At 38.4% G+C, this 23,138-nt stretch overlaps 1 protein-coding gene across 1 annotated transcript in view; it reads left to right on the plus strand.

Annotated features, from left to right (window-relative positions):
* The window catches only part of ttyh3a (tweety family member 3a), a 65,392-nt gene that overhangs the window by 14,279 nt on the left and 27,975 nt on the right, over window positions 1–23,138 (plus strand). Inside the window, exons 2-7 of the mRNA XM_084429370.1 lie at window positions 4,039–4,208; window positions 16,018–16,129; window positions 16,281–16,501; window positions 17,552–17,647; window positions 19,551–19,623; window positions 21,674–21,749. Of these exons, the coding sequence (XP_084285496.1) occupies window positions 4,039–4,208; window positions 16,018–16,129; window positions 16,281–16,501; window positions 17,552–17,647; window positions 19,551–19,623; window positions 21,674–21,749 (748 nt within the window). The remainder of the gene's footprint in view (window positions 1–4,038; window positions 4,209–16,017; window positions 16,130–16,280; window positions 16,502–17,551; window positions 17,648–19,550; window positions 19,624–21,673; window positions 21,750–23,138) is intronic.

Below are 23,138 nucleotides of genomic sequence, written 5' to 3' on the forward strand. Positions count from 1 at the left end.
TGAAATCTGGCACGTATGGGCAAGTATTGAATTGATGGTGAAACTTAGTAATTAATCTGCGAAACACACATGCGTGCCGTACGGCCCGTACAGATCATGGATCAAATACGATCTGTTTAACCAACTAATCATCCAACAAATGTTTAGTCGGTTTGTGATTTTGACCAGGAAAGAGGTTCATGCTCCATTTTCTATTTATAAGAGATAGTCATCAGTAAAGTTGTCTCGGTTGGTTCGTTTATCCTAAATATGCATCTATTTGGTTATCCACCTGTTGGCTTAAAAAGAATCTTAAACGTAAAGTCCAGGTGTCTGTTGCCAGTCGGCATAACCTTCACTGAATCTTTCACTGTGTGAGAGTTCAAGAACAGACAGAGGGCCTCACAGAAGATTCATTTTTCTTGAAGTGCCACTGTGAATAGTGGGCATTGTGGTTTGTGGACAAGTGGTTTTCAGCCAATACAGTACAAGGCTTAATTGTGCTTCTAAAATTAGATCAGGGTTTAGCATTTGCCTGCAGGGACTGAGTTGTCTTGTTTTTTGGAAATAATTTGTCATGTTTCTCTTAATGTAAGTCAGAACGTAATGAAGTAATAGACATTCTGAAAATATAATCTAGTGGTCTTGAATTTAAATCTATGCAGAACACAGATGTATTGATATTTTTAACTTTCTGCAATGGCCAAAGACCCATCAGCTGGTGGACCATCGTGACTGATCCTTGGTTTTGAGTGCTGAGTGTGTTAACTGAGGTAACCTAATTAACAAGGCTTATGTCTAGTAAAGAAGAGCTGTGAAGCATACTTGTTATTCTGTTGCATTACCCTAACTCGAATTTTAACTGGTGAAGTGTTGTTGTTATTATTAATCTAATGGTGAGGCAGACTTGTATCAGTCTGGTGCACATTGTACCATATCCTGGCTGGAACAGTCCACTTAATCTGGAAAAGACTGAATGACTGACATGTAAAATAACCAGCCAGTGTCCGGATGGAGCTGAATTTTATGATGCCACAATAATAGACCAGTGTGCAATGTGGTAGCTCATTCAAATAGCTGCAGCAATGACAGTGACAAACAAATGAGTAGAAAATACACTAAATCCCAAATTCTGGGGGTTGGTAGGAGTTTTGAATTTTGTCCTTGAAGAACGTCTCTTATGCTCACCAAGGCTGCATTTATTAAAACAGATTATTATTATTTTTTAACATTATAAATGTCTCAACTGTCACTTTTAAACAATTTAAGGAATCCCTGCTGAATTTTCTTTAAAAAAAAATATAAAAAAAACGTAAATCCTACAGACAGCTTTTGCTGGCCCTGCTTACAGACCACAGATGTTAATGGTAGTGTATGTGTAAACTTTGTTCAAAATGTCCCTTCACCCAAAAGTACCAAATACTGTCTATTTCACGGACATTAGGCAAAATGAAATAGTTATATTCATATATATATCTTGTTTACTTGTTAGCAGCTGCCTAAAACGAAACTCTTGAACTCTTGAACTCTTTCATTTTCAAGACTCAATGACACAATTGTTAATCCACAACTTGCAGCAACTAGTTGTTCCTCGGAAGGTGACATTGTGGCAGTCTGGTAAAATGTAAACTTTGTTTCATGGCGGTCTGATATACCTTCACACCCAAATTCACCAGACTCATCTGAGCCTAAAACGCCTAAGTAATTAGAGATGAACAATCAGGCTTTGAACAATCAGGCTTTGTGTTTTAAAGTAAATGCATTGAGCAATGATGCCCTTTAAGTATTACAGACTGTGCTTTTAAGACCTGTTCGCTTTTCCAGTCTGACTTGCTGGGCCCCTTTTGAACCGACACAATGGTTTTCCCAGCTCTCCTGTGATCACACACTGTGAGCTTGACGGACACTTGGCACAGGTTGAAAGCTGTATGGAAACTACTTGATTTGGGAGATTTGAAATGCTTATATGTTAAGAGGGGTTCAGTGAGTCTGTGCAGATTAACTGATTGGATACCAGGCCAAACCCATCATGGGTGTCTCCATTTGACCGATTCCCCCGGTAATCAGGCGCGACCAGAATTGGGTCAGTTTTTGAGGAATTTGAGTGTGGATGATCTTAAAGTGCTTAATCCCTGTGTGGTTGTCACAACAAGATTGTCAGAGCGAAGTGTGTGTCTTAACCGAGAATAGCTCTGACCTCATTATATACAAAACTTCCCCTGCAGGTTATTTGTCACGTGATTTTCAGCGGGAGACTCGGCTTAGAGCAACCCACACAGACGTCGTTTCAAGTGTTTCAAGGTGCTTATGAGTTGTCTTAGTCATATTCTGAACATCAAGAGTCATAAAAACTGAAATGAACAGCTGCAAAGAAATCTACCACAAACTTGGTTGGGTTCAACAAATTAGGTCATTTATTTTTTTGTAACATACAGCTTTTTTTACGTTTATGAACTAATATCAAGGCACACTATTTTCCTTTCTTTTTACAACATTAGATGTAACATTCTTTTATTTTTTTGCTTTGGAGGCTAAAGCCTGAAGTATACTTCAGTTTTTGTTTCTTTATTGGATTTATCTACACAGGAAAAGTGTACAGATACCAAACCCATTCGTCACAAGTTCAAATTCCACAAAATGATTACCCTGACTAACAAAACAATATAATTATATAATAATTGTAGTGTTTTATAATACAATAAAACAGACAGTACAATAAAACGGTAAGATAAAATACCTAACAATAAGTAAATAGAAAAAAAAAAAAAAAAAAAAAGGGGGGTGGAAGAAAAGGTGGTGCCCAGCTTAACTGTTTGTAGAGTAAGCCAGTACTTTATCCAAAAAGGCAGGCCATATCATATCAAAAGTCTTTAAGGATCATTTAAATGAAAAAATCCCTGCTATTGACAGACTTTTCCATCATTTGAGAAAACGCTTCTCCGCCATTGTTGGAATTTGTCTTTGTTTCGACTGTTATACAGTACGGGGCGCTATTACACATATTCTGAAAGAGTGGAGATTCTCTGGAATAAAACACAGACAAAAAAGGAGCTGAAACAAGTGATAAAAGCATTGCTTATGTACATTGTAGTCTTGAGAAAGAAAGAAAAAAGGCAGAGGCTCTGTTCTTTCTTTTGATGTATTGCATGTTCATATATGCCCTATACAACAAATGTCCTGGGGGTCATTACATTTTTATAAAAATGATCAAAAACGCTGCCGGTGGCTGACAACTTTTTTTGTTTTTTAAATGCTGGCGAGGAAAGAGTTAAATGTAGAGGGTGACACAGGCTTCCACTTTAAAATAATGAGACATCTTGCTAATGAAGTTGTGAAGGCCAGAACCTTTTGCAGTGATGCTGAAAAGTAAATTTCAGATGGTACTCCAAAGATAGCTGACAGTGGATTTGGATCAGGGTTTATACTTCAGTTAAGAGCACTTTGGTACAGCTGAACACGTATACTCTATTTGATAGTGTGTGCGAACACAAGCGGTCGACACACACGCACTAGAATATTTCATCCGTGTCCAGTGTCTGCACTATGATTACATTTTTTCCATTTATGACACATTTAATCAATAAATTAAGGATGGATTTTTTTTTTTTTTTTTATGTCTGCACTATTTCCCTCCAAACATGATGACCGAAAAAATTTCCTTGTATTAATTTTAACTAGAGTTGCGTGGTGTCTCTTAAACCCCCTCACCCAAGTGCTCGTCAGCACAGGCGTCTTTTGTTGTTGCTGTTTCTTTTTCAACTGTGAAAAAACAGCCCGGGCCAGTGTCGCCACCAAGAAAATTCAAGGCGCATACACAAACTGAGCCTACAGTTTATGCATGGGTCGAAAAATCTGGCTACGCACATACTATGCTGCTGAAGAAATTTGCATCATGCTTAGCGTATGCATGGAAAAAAGATGTTTACTTTGAGTTTAACGTTCCAAAATTGAAGGTTCATTACCAACAGTTGACTTAGGTGAAGAATGGCTCTTGTTTTGAATATTATGTATCCAGAATTTCCCGCATCTCTAAAATAATTTTCTCTTCTCCTCTTGCAGTCCATCCTGCTGCTGGGCAGTGTAGCTCTGGCATGCTTGGCTTTGGACCTCCTCTTCCTCCTCATCTACTCCTGCTGGCTGTGTTGTCGCCGTAAGAAGAGCGACGAGCAGCCGAACGCAGACTGCTGCTGCACCGCCTGGTGCGTCATCATCGCCACCCTCGTCTGCAGGTGAGTCTGAATGCATTCTTCCTCATATCCGCTCTGTCAGCGTCATATTCAGGCAGAAGATGACGCATGTAGTCACTGCTCGCTTAGTCTGGTCTCAAGTGAGATGCTTTTATCAAATGTTCCCGCCGCTGGAAAAACCCATCTTGTTGGAGTGTAAAGGACGTGTTGCATTATCTGACGGGCTGCAGGGTTTCATTTCTGGAAGGGAATTCATTTCTGCACTAATCTCTGCAGTTTATTTGGAGCTAGCTGCAGGTGTGGGTTTAATTTAGGGATGCACCAATACTAAATTTCTCCACCGATATCCGATTATTCAGAATGATATCCGTCAATGCCGATTTTGGAGTAGTCCAATGGGCAGTTCTGACTGAAAGCAGCAGTTCTAATCTGATTGGCTGGCTTTATGCAATTTAAGGGATTAACAGCCCTGATTTTGTTGTTCAGTACGTCTGGTAAAGAATCTGTGTTAAGAAGCAGGTAAAAGCTGAATATGGTTAGTGCTTTTGAAGAAGATCTAATCTCTGGATTTGCCAAAGATTGTCAGGTTAATAGCATCAAAGTTTTAGTAGGAAATGAAGTGTATGTCCATGAGCCATTCAATTTGTTATTCAGGTAGCTGAACTTGAACCTGTGTGCTTAGCAAGATTCTCTTCAGACCATTTCTCTGCCATGGCATGCTTAATTTTTTTGTCTTGTGTGGTTCCCAGGGTTTGAAAAAGACCTAAAAAAATTCTGAATATGTGACCCTGGACCACAAAACCAGTCACATGGAGCAATTTTATGAAATTGAGATTAGGGCTGAACGATTAATCGCAATAAATTGTGCTGCATTCAATTACAAAAATAAATGTTTTATATATTTACAGTAGAATAAAAAACAAAGAACTCCCGCACACTATCCGTACTTGCAAAAAAGTATCAAAAATTCTTTATTGGCAACGTTTCGGTCTCATGACCTTCATCAGGCATATGCCTGTTTTATTTTACTTGACCTACCTACATGGTCTTTTTTTCCCACACACCTATCACCTGCAGGTGTGCGATGGTGTTTGCGCTATTTACAGTAGGAAATTTACTAAATATCTTCATGGAACATGATCTTTACTTAATATCCTAATGATTTTTGGCATAAAATAAAAATCTGTAATTTTGACCTATACAATGGCTGTTGCCACAAATATACCCGTGCGACATGTGACTGGTTTTGTGATCCAGGGGTCACATATGTTACTAACAATAAACAGTGGGGGTACATTGAAATTTCTGCTACCCAAAAAAATTCAGTCAATTTTTTTTCTAGGATACTAATAATTTAATAATACTGTTACCGGTAAATGTAATAGTTAGTAAATCTCAAAATGAATTTCAATTTTTCATTCTGTACATTATAATGTTGTGACAAACATTTAAAACAATCAAGGTTTTATTTTTAAGTGTAGGCAAAATATATAGAATTTTAGATTACTTTTTTTTTTTTTTTTTGCTGCCGTTTTTCTGGAGTCTTGAATCCCCTCTGGGTCCCTCCACACACTAGTGTTGGATTGCTTGGATTAATCACGGGATGTCTATTGATTGGTTGGTAAAATTTGCTGAGGTGAAACATTGACTGTTTCATTGGATATTCCTAGTGTAGTGTGTCAGAGATGACAAAGTGCTGAGCTGCAGAATAACGTGGCTTTGTGCATGAGAAAGTCATTACTTCAAATGCAACATTCTCTCTAGGGCTGTTGCTCTTATACATGCCATCACAAAGAGTTTTAACTCTAGTTTTCCTTTAATGTCTTCTAAATCAACCGTAGTGCTGCTGTTTTATTTCAAGTGCGTTATAATCCATTCAAATTCAAGATGTCAAGACGTTTCTTTGAGCGAATGCAAACCACTAGAAGGATTCATAAACAGATTGCATTAGTAATGCTGGCTTTTGTTATGATGATGTTCGAAAGCGAAATGGACGGACAATGTGAATAAAAAGATTTTGGTGAGAAAGTTGAGGCTTGACTATCATCCGGCCTGTTGCTATGGCAGTGTCTTTCCCGGCAGCACCTAACTTGTGTACTCAAAAAAAAAAAAAAAAAGACCACCACCCTTTCCGTATCTCATGACCGCTCCTCATGTTTTGTCCATGTTAACGTGCGCTAGCTCTACAGGGAGTCCGCCTGTGCTTGTGTCGGCATGAGCGAGGGCCTGCTGTGTGGTTTTATGGGTCTCTCTCCTTCAGTTCATGTTCTTAGCTGTCAGGCAAGATGACAGGTGAGAACTTTATGGTCACTATGACTTACACACCAAGCAGTAAATCCTGTCTTTAATACATGGTCCATTTTTTCCCCCCAGCTCGGAAGTTATAAAGAGCTCAAAGACAAGTCAAAAAGACAAAGGAGTGGTGTTGTCTCTTCATATATTCTTCAAAGCCACCATGGTAGCAAAATGCGCCCTCATACTAACTTAATACACAATTACATATCCTGGTCTTATTTTGATTGATTTATCAGTGCACATTTAAAAAAATATACCAAACATAACAACGTAGCATAACATAACATATAACATAACACACAACATATAACATAACATAACATAACACACAACATATAACATAAAACAACACATAGCGTATAACATAACTCACAACATATAACATATAACATAACAACTTAACTCACAACATAAAACATAACACACAACATAACAACATATAACATAACACACAACATATAACATAAAACAACACATAGCGTATAACATAACTCACAACATATAACATATAACATAACAACTTAACTCACAACATAAAACATAACACACAACATAACAACATATAACATAACACACAACATAACAACATATAACATAACACAGGTTTTGGTCTGTTTTTTTTTGTTTTGTATTTTTGCTTTGTGTTTGGTTTTTTTTTGTGTGGTGTTTTGTTTTTTGTTTTGGATTGTTTTTTCTTTTGTTGTTTTTTAAGAGGGGAAAGTATATATTTCATTTGGGCCTAATTTCATCCATGAAGAGCTAGTCTCACACATCCTCTCACTTTCTTTACCTACTCACCAAGAGTGTCTCGCTCTGTCCGTCTCGCACTCAATCCGTTCTCTTGCTATATCAGTTACGGAAACTAATCTCTTTCTCTCTTTCTCTCTCTCACTCTTTCTTTCTCTTTCTTTCTTTCTTTCTCTCTTTCTCTTTCTCTCTCTCTCTCTCTCTCTCTCTCTCTCTCTCTCTCTCTCTCTCTCTCTCTCTCTCTCTCTCTCTCTCTCTCTCTCTCTCTCTCTCTCTCTCTCTCTCTCTCTCTCTCTCTCTCTCTCTCTCTCTCTCACATATATTCATATGCTTACTGCTGTGCTTATCTTCCCTTCTGTGAAAGTCTATCCATGCACATCTGGTCCTGTGGAAGTAGAAATACGGAGAACCCTCTCTCTGTCGTCTTCACAGAATCCCTGCTGACTTTTTCCCCCCACGGGGAGGAAGATGAGCTCGTTTTCAACACAAACACCATTAATAATCATCACACCTGCGAGGGGACATGACTCAGGATTTCTCATAATATGTGCCTGCAGTCATTAATGCTTTAGGCTGGCTTCATTCTCACTTTTAATTGGTACACTTAAAGTATCAGAAGAAACGTTCAGGAAGATAAGACAGGTAGAGTCTTTACTCGAGTAAAGTTTTACTGTTCTTCCCACCGTTTACATTCCTGAAGACGATGGATCGACTGTGTGTGATGCTAAGCTTTCGTGCGGACGCTTGCAGAACTCTGTCATGCTGTCTGATCTAGACTCTACCTGTCTTATCTTCCTGAACAACAACATAGTTTATTTTCTGATGTTCCGAGTCAGACTTATGTTCTTGTTCATGATATTGATGTAGGTAAGAGCCTGCCCATTAATCCTGCTATAGTTGAGTATTTACTCCAAAATTATTTCGCAACACCTAGTGAAAGTCCCTGGTGCTCACCTTGCTTATTAGTCCCAAAACCAGATTCAACCTTTCACTTTTGCACAGGCTATTGCAAAGCGAATAGTATTACTAAGCCGGATTCTTTTCCATTGCCCCACTTAAAAGACTGTGTGGACAGAGTCTGTTCTGCTAATGTGAACAAGCTTGATCTTTTGAAAGGCTAATGGCAAGTTCTTTTAATGCCAAGAGCTTCAGAAATCTCTTTTTTAAATAATTTGCTACTGTATCCTGTTCTCGCCTTTGGGATGTGTAATGCACTGGCGACGTTCCCGATGTTGATGCATAAGGCTAACATTGCAAATTGTGCAGCATAACTGGATGACATAGTTGTCTTAGAATCAATGTAATCTTGTAAATGTCTTGTGTATTCCTGTTTGTCTACTTTGTTTCTGTTCTCTCCTAGAATGAGAAGCGACAATTGATGTTAATCAGAGCTTATGACTGTCTCCCTCTTCTGCTTCGCTCTCGTGGCCTTGTGCTCCCATACAAAAGCCGGAACCAGGTTTGGAATGATGCGGAGACGTGAGGCTGGATTTCTGTTGGGTCCCTTACTCCTGTTCCAAACATTTGTTACATTTTCCTTGTGTTTGTGTAAGGAATTTAGGTTTGTGTGAGACTATCACAAGGGAGATTTGTTGCACTGATTGTTAATTGGATATTCATTTTATCCCTGAGTTTGTTTCTTTCTTTATTGATTATTGAAATTTAAGGAAGCTGTAGGGAGGTGGGCTCCATTTTATTTAGTTGTCTTTTTCTCTTGGTTATAGTTAGAGAGGGAGTTATGTTTAGAACTGCGCCTTTTTTTTAGGTTATTTATTTGACTAAAACAGGTAAGTTACTGTGTTCCTTAAAACTTTGTCGATTTGGAATATTGTGGGGCTTATTCAAAAGTGCTGGGACTGGAGACAGGGGCTCTGTAACATTAATTGGTTTAATCTATTTAGTTTCCTTAGCTTTCATTTTAAAACTGTTCCTTCTCCTCTACCCTAGACAGGGCAGGACGTAACAGTGACAACAGAAATGGTATTCCACATAAACACGCCTGCATGATAACGGCATCATCAGAATTCCACTGAAAGCTCTGCAGCTTTCTCCATGTAATTCTTTTGTATGTTAGTCATACAAATGTCCTCTCCCCTCTTACCATATTTGAGATTATTCTGCAAAACTATGCAGATATTCCTCCCCAATCAGCGCATAAATGTGTAAAAGTGCAGATTCTGCATGGACTACTCATCACTTATGCATGAGGAGGAAATGAGCTCATGGCGTCCGTCCAGTGGACAGTTTTGCTGTACACCCTGTGGATCTAGACAGCCTATACAGGAACAGGTTGTTTAGTAAGAAGCCCTTGTAATAAATTAAGTTTTTTTTTTTTTTTGGTCTTTCTTGGAAGTAAAGTGAAATCTCCTGAGAATTGCTGATGAAGGCACATATTTTGAGAGCTTTACAAGAAATCTCAGCGGATGCATTGAGCGCTCAACAGAAACCAGAAAGTACAAGAATGTTTTACAAAATGTGGTTAAGACATGCAATCCTCTGTCCTGCATCAATGATTCATGAGGACGCAGAGGAGCGATCGTAAACAGCAGAATTTAAGGATTCATCTACCGTCCAATCAGTAATGTAGGTCAACACCTACTCTAAATGTTTCCTGTTGGTTGTGAGTAACATTTAGTGTCTGTGTTGGTATTTATTCCTACATAGGAGTGTTTCTTTGACGTCTATTTTGAGTTATGTTGCACCACATGCATTATTTAGTCCTGATGAAATCCCATCAAATGCACACTGTTCAATCAGAATTGATATAGTGGAGGCTTGCAGGTCAAGACACATGAATTTGCTTTGATTAAAGGCACTATGCAGTTTCCGTTTTTCTCAAACAGCTACCCCTAGAGTCGCTGTGGAGTACTTGTATTTAACTTTACTGTCGTAAATGCCACTCACTCACTTCCGAACGCGCTTTCTTCGTTTTCTTCCTCGACTCTGCCATGATTCACGCATGAAATGCGTGCTAGTGTCTTCCATAGAGGCTGCTTCATATCTTGTTGATTTATGTGACGTCGTAAAGCAAGTCGTGATTCTTGTGAGACTTGTCGGGGCGCCACCTCTCAAACTTGCATTGCTGGTTTTGCCAGCGGTTTTGAATGTAGTTGGTGTGAAACAGCCTGGAGGACTCATTTCAGATGCACAGCACCTATGTTTCATGCATGGACTTCTGATATCTGTAGCTTCAGGCACATTTTAGCTTTAGCGCTGCATAACTAAAGATTATGGAAATCCAGAGCAAGACTCTGAAACCTTTACAGCGTTTATGCTAAGCAGCTCATGACTTGACATTGAAGCCACTTCAAAGACTTTGATAGCATCATAGCAGCTCATTTGGGAATTCTGAAGACCCTGAGACTGACACATAATCTGTGTCCATCCAGCATTTTTATGCCTTCAATATGATGGATCTGTCCAGCTCTACATCACTGTAAAACATACAAATTATTTAATTATAGCAGAATTCCTTTTTTTTTCATTCTGATTCACAAGCACTTGATTCCAGTTTTGATTAAATTCTGATTCATTTGGGTATATTTCAGTTATAATGTCCATTTTTCATACTTATTAAATATATTCGGTCTCCGCTAATATTGGGCAGTAGGGCTTGGGAATGCATTGTATGTTAGCGATGTTATCATGATCTCTTTGCTGACAATATAAAATTAGGGAAAATAGTGATAATGTTAAAAGTTAATCTCATGTGTGATCTGTAAAAACTGTCCATTTTTTTCCACGCGTGTTTGTAGCATTGTAGCCAATCTCAGATAGGTCTGTTCACGGCATGAATGCAATGGCCAATCAGACGTGTTTCAGTTACTGAGAATCCACTCAATACCTGCTCTAGGTGCTGGAGTTTTCAATCAATAGACCTGCCACTTGTTCTGTGTAATGTGTTTCTTTGTTCTTCATATGTTTCTTTGTCCTTCAAAGACCTTCAAAAAATATTAATTTATATACACTTTAAAAAGTATTGTACTTGGTTGATGTGAGGCTTGCATGCAGCTGCTTGGCCATGGAAACCCATTCTATGAAACTCTTGTCGCACAGTTTTAGGGGAAGTTGTGGACTAATGGTTAGAGTCAGACTGTCAACCTGAAAGTTGTGGCAGGAAATGACTAAGGTGACCTTGAGCAAGGCACCTAACTCCCAATCGCTCCCCGGGCGCCACAGCAAATGGTTGCCCACTGCTCTGGGTGTGTCCACGGTTTGCAGTGTGGCAAGCAGCAAGCAGAATGGGTAGAATGTCAGAATAACAAATTAGGCCTATTTGAAATAAATTCTGTGGTTGGGAAAAGATGTGTCTACCCTTTTAAATCAAGATACGGATGTGTCCCGGTGTCGGATAGTCCATACTAGCACCAAAATGTCAATGCTGTTGTACCAACTTGTCTGTAAAACATATATTATTTTGGACTGCCCAATCTTTAATGTTATGAGACGGCGCTTTTTATCAGGACAAACTTTTAAGGACTTAATTATGGATCCAGAATTTTTATTTAAATTTTTTAGCACAAGTACTTTTAAAGAACCTTTTATAGAATTGCATTTATTTTGTACTTTTTATTTTTGTCAAAGTTTGTTTTCATTATGTTGTTAAATGTTTAGTATGTATCTGCCATGTAATAGCCGGTGATGCTGATATGGCAAACAACTCAAATACTACTACTACTACTAACTTGGATGGGTTAAATGCAGAGGACATATTCCGAGTATGGGTTACCATACTTGGCCTTCACGTCATGTCACTGTCAGTTTTTGTGTTGTTATTAAAGGGTTAGTTCACCCAAAAATGAAAATTATGTTATTAATGACTCGCCCTCATGTCGTTCCAAGCCCGTAAGACCTCCGTTCATCTTCGGAACACAGTTTAAGATATTTTAGATTTAGTCCGAGAGCTTTCTGTCCCTCCATTGAAAATGTATGTACGGTATACTGTCCATGTCCAGAAAGGTAATAAAGACATCATCAAAGTAGTCGAGAATACTTTTTGTGCGCAAAAAGTAAACAAAAATAACAACTTTATTCCACTATTAATTTCCTTCTCTCCGGGCCTCGAGTGAGTTCACGTGGTGTAATAGCGCAGTGCTTCTGTGTTGTACGTCACACATAGGCTCACTATTGGCCGACGCTGGTCATGTGTGTGATGCGTGTGACGTACAACACAGACGCACTACGCTATTACACTACGTGAACTCACTCGAGGCCCGGAGAGAAGGAAATGAATAGTGGAATAAAGTCGTTATTTTTGTTTACTTTTTGTGCACAAAAAGTATTCTCGACTACTTTGATGATGTCTTTATTACCTTTCTGGACATGGACAGTATACCGTACATACATTTTCAATGGAGGGACAGAAAGCTCTCGGACTAAATCTAAAATATCTTAAACTGTGTTCCGAAGATGAACGGAGGTCTTACGGGCTTGGTTGGAACGACATGAGGGCGAGTCATTAATGACATAATTTTCATTATTGGGTTTGGAACTCTTCAGCCATGGAATCAGCAGAGCGTTGTCACCACATGCTCCATGTGCCTCAGCACTCGGTGACCCCACTCTGTGACTTTATAGAGCCAGTGGCAAAATTTGGCAAAATATTGAAGTATACATTTTTTGCCCTGTCCTATTGAATAGTGATTCAAACTGTTTTTAAATTAGTCATTAAATGAATCCGCACATGAGAGCCTTTTGTTTTGGGAAGAACACCAAAGGCCGCTCACTCTTCAGGCACATTGTGACCAAACCTGTCTCGTCTTAACCGTGTGACACTCCACTTAGCCAAATCCCCACTGATTCAGGACGCTGTGCTTTAGGGGGATGGGTGCACCAGAACGAGCATAAGTAATGAGATCGCTCAGTGTGATCTGCCCAGTCAATGGAGTGTTATTCTCTAAGGAGTGTTTAACCCCATTCACATCGATCAACATTCACAGGTCATTACTTATTCTATATGTTACTCATATAAAGTCTGCTGCTTAGCATCAGCGAGCCCTGGGATAGATTTCGATGAGTCATGTGGCTTTTTAAAAAATTTGTATTTGTTTGCAGTATGTCTGTATTGCCCCATGAGAGCTTAGGCTCAGAATAGAGACCGTCTAACAGACTGAACTTTAATTAATACAGGATAGCAGTGATGTCGGCCCACCATAGGCCACATCTGCGGGACCACTGATTGATCTGTCCTCGGGTCACATCTTGCCTTAGAGCCCACAATCACTTCCCATCTCTCAGCATAACTATTATCGGAGATGTCTCTTGTATGGTTGAATGCATCTGATCCTATAAACCACACTGCTTCCCTCTTCTGCTTTTTCTTCAAGTTTTATTGACACTTCTACAATGGTAATACCATAGTATTCTTTGAAGTACCTTACGTTATCATTTAAGTACCATGGTATATGTTAATGAAACAGTAACATGGTAGGATAGTAGCCAAAGTATGCCCCTTTTTTTTTTCTTTTTTTTTTTTTTCATTTATATAACAAAATATAAAACCAAGAGGCATTTATTTTGAAAGAAAAATGCCAACAGTACACTTAAGTCAAAACAGTTAACAAAAATAAGTTTACTTGTTGTTTTTCTTCTATTTTTTAGATTGTAAAACAACAGATACGACAGATGGACACCTGTTCTTGAGGAGAACTGACTTCATACATAATTAAAAAGTCATTGCAAAAACGTTTCATCTGAGAAAAGCTCAAGCACTTATTTTCAGATGCCATTGGTTTGATTTTTTTTGCTTCTAGTGCTATGAGATTCAAACACAGTGTCCAAAATTGTACAGACAATTTTCTGGGGCCACTCTGTGTGCAATCTGAAACCAGCATTGTACCACGACACTATCTTTTTGTATTCTTTGATATTTTACTCTGAGCAGCAGTTATGGCTAAGCAAATATGAACCTCTGCTTCTTACAAACAAATAATTTCTTAGTGAAGTCATTGCACAGTTTTGGTTTTTGTGTAAACACACAAGTAGCATTATAATTTGAGCAAATAAATTGCCCACATCTCACGGTCTAGTCATTCATGACCTGGTATGAGAGATTAGACTGTGTATTTGCTAGTTAACTTTGCTATTGCAGATTATCAACCAGATTTGCAGTGTAGTAGGAATGCTCGGAACTCCACTGAGCCCTCTCTAATGTGGGTCACATGACCGTGGCCTCGGGGGGGGGGGGGGGACGACGAGGTGACATCTGCTTCCTGATCCACACATTCGTGCCGCAACACGCCCCGGCTAAACACGACAATGCTTGGAGCATAAAACCAAAACACCATGCATCAGTTTAACACAACCAACTGATTGTTTAGAAAATATTGAGCTAGTTTAAGAGACTGTCACTCGATTCAACTCAAGTGACTTCCTTCCTGCGTAGTGCCTCACTGACAATAGGACCTTCAAATCCACGTCATTGTGAAATCTTAATACTTATTGTTTGTTTCGTGGACAGGCCAAAGACTAAGACTGGCAAACGCATGGAATGCGTCTTAAATGTACTTTAGCTGAGAGCTGCGGGCCTGTCCTGTCGTGAATAGCTCTTTGTTTAGCCGCAGAACCCCCCGTAAATGGGGTGGCTGCTGATTGTAGCTGCCATTGAATGCTTTACAATGGAGTTGGGTGAGATGCTTGAGCGAGAGAGGGTGGGGAATGGGAATGAGTGGGATTGAAAGCCCCACTGGCAGGTTGTACTGTTGTGCCACCTGGTGGAGAGGCAACAAGTTCAAGTCAGATGTGTTAATGGTCTTGATCTGTACCTTTGGTTCAGATGGTGCAGGTGGTCCGCTGCTGGGAACGGCCTCAGTGGGTTTGTGGGGCAGCGAGTGTTTGTAACCTGATTCCCTGTCGGTCAAAGCTGTTAGCGCAATCGATTCATTTTCATCTCTTTTCCCAGCGCTGTTGTAGTAGCCCAACAGTCTGTGGTGTGAGTTTCACAGAGTGATATCCATCTGACCACTATGTTTCTATATATATCGTGCATCCCTAGAGCAAATGGCTGTTTGTCTTATTCACAGGCTTTCATGAGGCTTAAAACAGCAACCTTTTGGTTGCCATATATAATAGCAATAGCAACTTTATTTATATAGCACAGTTAAAACAACACAAGTTGACCAAAGTGCTTTACAATGTAACACAGAACACAAAAAGAGAAAAAGATATAATCTGAAATAGAAACATCACGTAGGCATCACATAAAATAAAATTGTCACTGATTAAAAGCTATTGAAAACAGTTGAGCTGCTTAATATGTTTGTGGAAACCATGATTTTTCAGGATTCTTTGATGAATAGAAAGTTCAAAAGAACAGCATTTATTTTAAATGGAAATATTTTGCATATGCTAGGCAAGTTTATTTATATAGCACATTTCATACACAATGGTAAAGTGCTTTGAATAGAAAAGGAGTTAAAATAATCACAACATGTACATAAAAAAATTAAAAATAATGCATTTACAAGTATTAATTTCTCACAAAAGAAAATCTTACACGCCCCAAACGGTGGTTTATATAAACACATTTGTTGTATTTCCAGTAGCTGAATGACTGTTATTACTATGATGACAGACTTTTCATTTTTGGGTGGACTATCCTTTTAAGTGCCTCTGGTCAGGAATGACTGCTGTTTATCAGTATCCTGAATTATCTGTGATCCTTAACTATTATTTAATGGGTCATTCATATCATGTGTTGTTCAGTTGTGTTATCTTCTTCCGGCTGTGTGCAGGGTTTTAGAAATTACTGACCTATTCCTCAGGGTTACCACGGCTCTACTTAAGGCCTTAATTTTTTGTGTCCTTACAGCGCCGGCATTGCTGTTGGTTTCTACGGGAACGGAGAGACCTGTGACGGCGTGAATCGACTTACTTACTCCCTCCGCCATGCCAACCGCACCGTGTCAGGAATACACAGACTGGTGAGGCACTGATGCACACTGGGTTATGTTGAAATGGTTCTCCATCCCTCCAAAATACACCAGAGCTTGCCATTCTCTCTGACTTACCATTGTTGCACTGATCCTTAGCTCATGAGAAAAGAGCTTATAAAGCAAATGTGTGTTTCTGTAGGTGTCAGAAAGTACATCAGCTCAGAGCCAGACTGTGGACGAGAATCTTCAGCTACTAAAGGACCAGTATGCAAAGCATACAGACTACCTGTCCATCATACAGAAACTCCAGGCTCAGCGGGGTGAGCTGGTCCATCAGATGGCTGACATTCCTTTTTGGAACAATCTCAGCATCTCCCTGGAGGATCTGGCAACCCAGATTGAACTATATGACTGGTACAGGTACGTACATTCATATCTGTCACAGAAAGAAATCAGTGAAAGAAATCTGTAGGGATGTAAAACTTTCTGGTACTTCAGTACCAAGTCGATACTAAAAAAAAAAAAAAAAACATATTCCAGTATCCGGATGCAATAATTTATACATTTAGTTTTTAATAAAGGAAAATAGCTTGCTTTTGTTTAAAATAAAAACACTTATTAAAAAAGATGAAATATGTTATTACTAGTTTAAGTGTTATTGTGGGGTGTTATTGCAATATACATTTTTATCTTCCTTATATTGGTAACTGAAATGTTGGTGTTGTGACACATATTTTGTTTGTGTAAAACCTTTTTAACATCCCCCCCCCAAAAAAAATTGGGAGAAAAAAAACGCTCAAAGGATTTCTCTGTCACAAAAGTTGTGAACAGTGCATTCTCAGAGAGAAAAGAAATTAGTATTCTGTTCACTCGCGGTCTCTTTCCACCTCCCGTCAACCATTTACATTTCTCAGTGAAAGAAATAGCCGTGGGGGTCTGTTAGTTTGCCTAAAAAAGTCAAAGAAGTTGCATTCCAGGCTTCCAAAACAGGATAAGCCTATAAAACTAAACATGTTTGGTATGGATTCCCAAAATGTTCATTTTCTAAACATGTTTTTTTTTTTACAAATGTTGCCACCTTTATGCCATCTAGCAAAAACCCCTATCATCGTGATGGAAAGTTTGCACAAGTAAGCTTAAAAAAAAAACCTTTTAGGTATATAGTATATACTACTGTTCAAAAGTTTGGGTTCAGTAACAGTAAAATACAGTAAAACAGTAAATATTTTAATATTTTTGTGGAAACCGTGATCAAATTTTTTTTTTCTTGTTTGATGAAAGTTCAGAAGACCAACGTTTATTTGAAATAGACATCCATTGTAACATTATAAAAGATAAAGGTAATGCATCCGTGCAGAATAAAGGTTTGGTAGTGTACAATAGACAACTGATCTGTTAGTGTTAGTGACATTAATGCTGTAGAATTTGCTGCGGTTGAAATGTATTATGTTAATGTGTTGTCCTCATTAGGTGGCTGGGCTACCTGGGTCTGCTGCTGTTTGATGTGCTTATTTGCCTTCTGGTGCTCTTCGGTCTCATACGCAACTCCAAAGGAACTCTGATTGGGTAAGAAGGTTCTTCTAGATGTGTCTTTTGAGTCGTGTGTGGTACACCAGGGAAAACAGAGCTTATTAAATTTGGAATGAATTAATTATCATTGAAGCAAAAAGTATCCATGTAAACGTAGCTATTGGCACCGACATCCAGTAGTCAACATTTGAAGTGGATCAAAAAAATTCATCAAAGTTGTCCTAAGACGAGAACGGGTGTTGTTCAAAATTCATGTATAACTTTGATGAAAGGTTTCGATCCACTTCAAATTTTGATTACTGTATTTTAAGATATGTCACTGCAAGTTGCTTTCAGTTAAAACAGCTCAAACATGCATTTTAGTCTGGGACTAGCTTAAGCCTTGTCTGTGAAACCGGGGGACTGAATCGTTTGTCGTAGTGCTTCGTGGGAGTGGGCGAGGACAGATTTAGGTGCAGATTTTTTTTGTTTCTCATAAGGATTTCTTCTCTTGAACACAATATTTAAAAAAATAAGTAGAAATGATGTAGGCTGATGGCTTTAACCAAAGCAAATACCATCAATTAACTGTGTAGCTCATAGTAGGTCTGTCTTTAAAGGTTTATAAGTTAGCGTTAAAATCTGGGACTCAGCTGTTACACGCTATACTAAAAGAATAAAAAATATGTATAGTTAACTCATGTTGCTCATCTACCTTTTGAAACAACCTTCGTGTTCCTTCGTCAGGTATTTAGGCTGCAAATCAGGTTTTGAAACAGAGATATTGTCTGTGTACATTAGAGAGTCCATCTCTGACTGGGTGGTCACTTTTTTTTTTTTTGTATGTTTGTTTCTTGTGGGTACACTGGAGTACCTCAGGTGCATGGTGTGGGACCAATCATGTTTTGTCATTTAGTAGATTGTGCAAAACAATTCCACTAGCCCTGCCAAAAAACACGGATAGAGCCGTCTCATTAGCCACTGATAACCTGCCGTTTCTTAAAGAAGGGAGCGGTGCATTGTTTCCCCGGGCTAGAGCTCACATTAAAGCCTGGTGTCTCCATCCTGTAGCTGGCTTACCGATTTCCTCTGGCTTGTCTTGCCCATTATATGTTCAGACATTTAACATTTTGCATTCACATTATATAGCAAAAAAGCCTGTTTGACTTGAGGCCGTGTCAGAAGGTAAATGTCAGGATATTGATTTGCTCAGTAATAAAAGTTGCTACTTGCTAAAATCACGACATCTTGAGGTTGCTATAGTTCACTCCTGACTTAAGGCAATTCATGATGCCAAGATACCATCCTTTTGTCTGATTTGGCCTTAATTTAAAAGAACAGATGGAGCCATAATGTTCATTAATGTACGTTTAATTAATCACAAAAAAATCCATTCGATATCCGTTTTTTTTCTAGAAAACAACTTTAGAGTTGTATACTGCAAACTGTCCTTTTTTTGTTCAGAATTTGTGTTTAAAATATATAAACATTCATAAGATAAATAAACTTAATATAACTAAATATTTAAGATATATTCGTTTTTAGAGAAGTATTTTAGTTAAGTATTAAATAATATTTAAAAAATCTAATGATAATTAGTGTGTGCATATATACTATTTATTTTTTAATTGTATTAATATTATTTAATAATATAAATTTATTATTATTATTAAATATTTAGATTTGAAGATGAGCAGATGTTTTGGTTGTTTTACACAAAGATGATACTCATAACAAGCTATATGGATGATGGTAATAAATGTGTGCTTAATCCCACTGCTGCTAATTTTACCTCCATTAAATTCTAATTATATTTGAAAGTAATGGAAATTGTTGTGGGATGAAGGGTTTTCCCCAGCAAAAATAACCCTTTGAGGGGTTTCCAACCATTTAAATGTTCATAACATGTATAAACTGTATATAATGATGGCTGAGATCATCATTATCTTTGTTCTCTCAGGGTGTGTTTTCTGGGTGTGTTGGCGCTGGTGATCAGCTGGAGCTCACTGGGTCTGGAACTGACTGTCTCCTCGGTGAGTGTCTCCATGGCAACACTACTCCACACGGAGGCAGGGCAGTATTATACTGATGCTTCCTCTTATGATCTTTCCTGCACAATATTGAATTATATCTGTGGAATTACCTAAAGCAGCCAGTAATAGCTTATCTCTGATTAGCAGCCTGTTTAGCTCAGTTTTACTGCTTTGAAGGGGAGATATCATGGCTTTTTTTTTTTTTTTGCAGATGTACTCTAAAAGGTACTTGTACATAGAGTCGTTTTTGCTCGTTAAAAAATAAATACGACCGCACGTTGTGTCAATCACGTTCACATTCAATCGATTTTCTGCGTTTTTCGCATCTGTAGCAAGCACTTTGAGAAGTGTTTTGACAGTTCAGAGCCACCGAATGACGAATACGGAAAAATGCATACACAAATTTCGGACTCGGTGTGCAAGGACCTTAACACTCACGATGCAAAACTCCCTCCCCAGTCAACACCGGACATTAATAGGAATTGCCATGGTTGGGACGTCAGAACCATTAGCACATTAACATCGACCACCTGTGGTCAACTCCTATTTATCATTAAGCAACTTCATAAAACAATTTCATGGTGCTGCTTTTTCTAAATTCACATAAAAGACAGTTACATATTAGGATTGTACAAACCTCAAAATCATCTAGTCAGTGGGTGGCCTACTACTAGTTGGCAAATCGATTGTATGGAAGCCCCTGTATGATTGGGCTAGTTTCAGATTGACCTGACCCTGATTGCATGCATTTCTTGGGGGGAATTTGGATAAGATGTTTTCTTGCTGGTGCAAAATGCAATGAAACAGAAATCAGGGATCTCAAAGGTGCAATTTTTTTTGTTTTTGGGACTTTTTAACTTGACATGCCGTAATAAAAATACAACACTTGTCAAACAGCTAAAACACAGCAAGCTGCCAGGACGCTATTTAAATCACTGCCGCTAAAAATAACTTACAATATATACACTACCATTCAAAAGTTTGATGTCAGCAGGATGGTTATGAATGTTTTTGAAAAGTCTCTTATAGTAACAATAGCTCTATTTATTTGATAAAAAATACTGTATAAGTTATTTAAAATAACTCTTTTCTTTTTTCTTTTTCTTTTTTTAAATGTATTACTCCAGTCTGCAGTGTCACATGGTCCTTCAGAAATGAGTCTAATATGACAATTTACTGCTCAAGAAACATTTCCTATTACACTGTAAAAATACAGTGACAACATATGTTTTTACATTGCTTAAACTTAAAATAAGTTTTCATAAGTTATACAAGATTCAGCTAATTTTTTAAAGTTTTACTGTAATTGTCAGTTTAATGAAATTTAAATTGAAATGACTTAAAGGGATAGTTCGGCCAAAAATGATATTAAACCCATGATTTACTCACCCTCAAGCCGTTCGAGATACATATGTCAATCATTTTTCAGACGAACACATTTTCAGTTATTTTAGAAAATGTCTTAGATCTTTCAGTGGTTATAATGTCAAGTTATGGGGTCCACCTCCTTCAAGTCCCAAAAATGTGCATGCATCCTTCACAAAAGTAATCCATCCGGCTCCAGGGGGATAAACGAAGGCCTTCTGAGGGTAATCCGTGCGGTTTTGTCGTAAAAATATACATATTTCAAACTTTATAAACGAAAATAACTGGCTTCCGGCAACGGTCGACGCGCGTTCACGGAAGATGAATGCTGGCGTATGACGTAGGACGTAAATCATGGGTTTAATATCATTTTTGGCCGAACTATCCCTTTAAGTATCCAAGTTTAAGGTACTTACAAATATAAGGCAGAAACTTTTTTTTGTCTTTAGTGTGTCAATGTTGAAAACAATTGTGCTGCTTAATATTGTGAAAACTGTGATTAAAGAAAAGTCATGAAACTTTAAAAGAACAGTGTTTATTTGAAATAGAAATCTGTCAGTTTTGATTCATTTAATGAATAAACTAAGGTGATTAATTGAAAGAATATTTCTGAACTTCAGTGGAAAATAACATGCTATAAAGTGTAGAATATACTCTATTTAATTGCTTTTCTCTCTCATTTTAGGGCTTCAGTGACTTCTGTGCGGCACCTGACATGTACATTACCAAGGTGTCAGAGCAGTACACACTTATCAAGAAAGGTACGTTTTATTCAGTTATCTCTACCATTTTCTTTCTTCCACCTCCTGCTGATTTGTGAGTAAGACGCTTAATCTAGCAAGTGTTATTGTGAATCACTCGCGAGTCTGTCTGAATATAGACTGTCCTACACCTCCTGACGGAGGAGCGTGTTCTCTGAGGAGTGAACAGTCACACAGGCTTTCATTTCCTGTTGGCTCAGAGAGGAAGCGTTCCATCTGACTTTCTCTTCCTCACTTTATCAGCATTACTCAACACAGCAGTTCCTCTTCAAAGTGACCTTATTATCCACAGGAGACTGGATGCTCTCAGTAAATCAGTGGGAAGAGACAACTGTGTGGGTGTTTCATCCACCAGCCTGTGTTTGTTTTGTGTGTCCAAGCCCTTCCTCTTTGGGTGGCCGGAGCGAGATCATACGTTCTGGTCAAGCCTAATCGAGGTGGACTCTGGGTACGGCCCATTGAAAAATGGTCTTCCTGTGACTTATTCCCTGGAAAGGAAGCATTTTCACTGGCTTGAACATGTGTGAATCCTATTAAAGAGGACATATTATGCTGCTTTACATTTTCAACTTTCTTTAGTGTGTAATGTTACTGTTTGAGTATGAAAAAGATCTGCAAAGTTACAAAGTCACTCCAAACTGTTTCTGAACTCCCTCAAACGCCTCGATTGTAATCTTGAGTTTTCTTTTAGGAACGTACACATCACAATATTCCTCATTTAAACAATCCCCATCCACAAAAAAAGTGCAAGGCCTGGCTGAGTTGCATTAGTAGTGTGTTGAAACTCAGTTATAGTAAGGGGCGTGACATTTCTAAAATACGCTCGAAGCGACTGACCAATCGCAACACACTGGTCCAGACAGCCAATCAGAGTACACTGTGCTTTTCGGAAGGAGGTGCGTCATAGAGACAGGAACTAAACGGAGCATCAGACTTGGAAGAGAGTTGCTGCAACAATGTATTTTAAACATTCAAGCATGAACACCTATTCTAGTAGACCCAAAGACAAAAGCAAGACTTTGTGAAAGTGGCATACTATGGCATCTTTAAAGGGGCATTCCACCCATTTGAACATTGTTTTTTATTTAAAGTGGGTCATATATGTAGTCGAAATGTAAAATAAATTTTGAATTTGGTGCCTTCGTGACCGAGGAAAGACAAAAAATAACTTCAGGACGCATTTGTATGAAAGACAACAACTCCCACAATGCACCACATTGCACAGCTCCGCAAGCCACTCCCACTAATCCAGAAAGCGCATATCTGCCTATAAGAGAAATCACTCTTCCGTCTACAAGTCTAGCTACCACCAGAGCTTGAAATTCATTTCACATTCACACAAAATGTCTAGTTAGTTGGCGAACTCATTACTCCTCGTTTGTATTTCTT

This window comes from Rutilus rutilus (assembly GCF_951802725.1).
Source record: "Rutilus rutilus genome assembly, chromosome: 1".
Taxonomy (NCBI): domain Eukaryota; kingdom Metazoa; phylum Chordata; class Actinopteri; order Cypriniformes; family Leuciscidae; genus Rutilus; species Rutilus rutilus.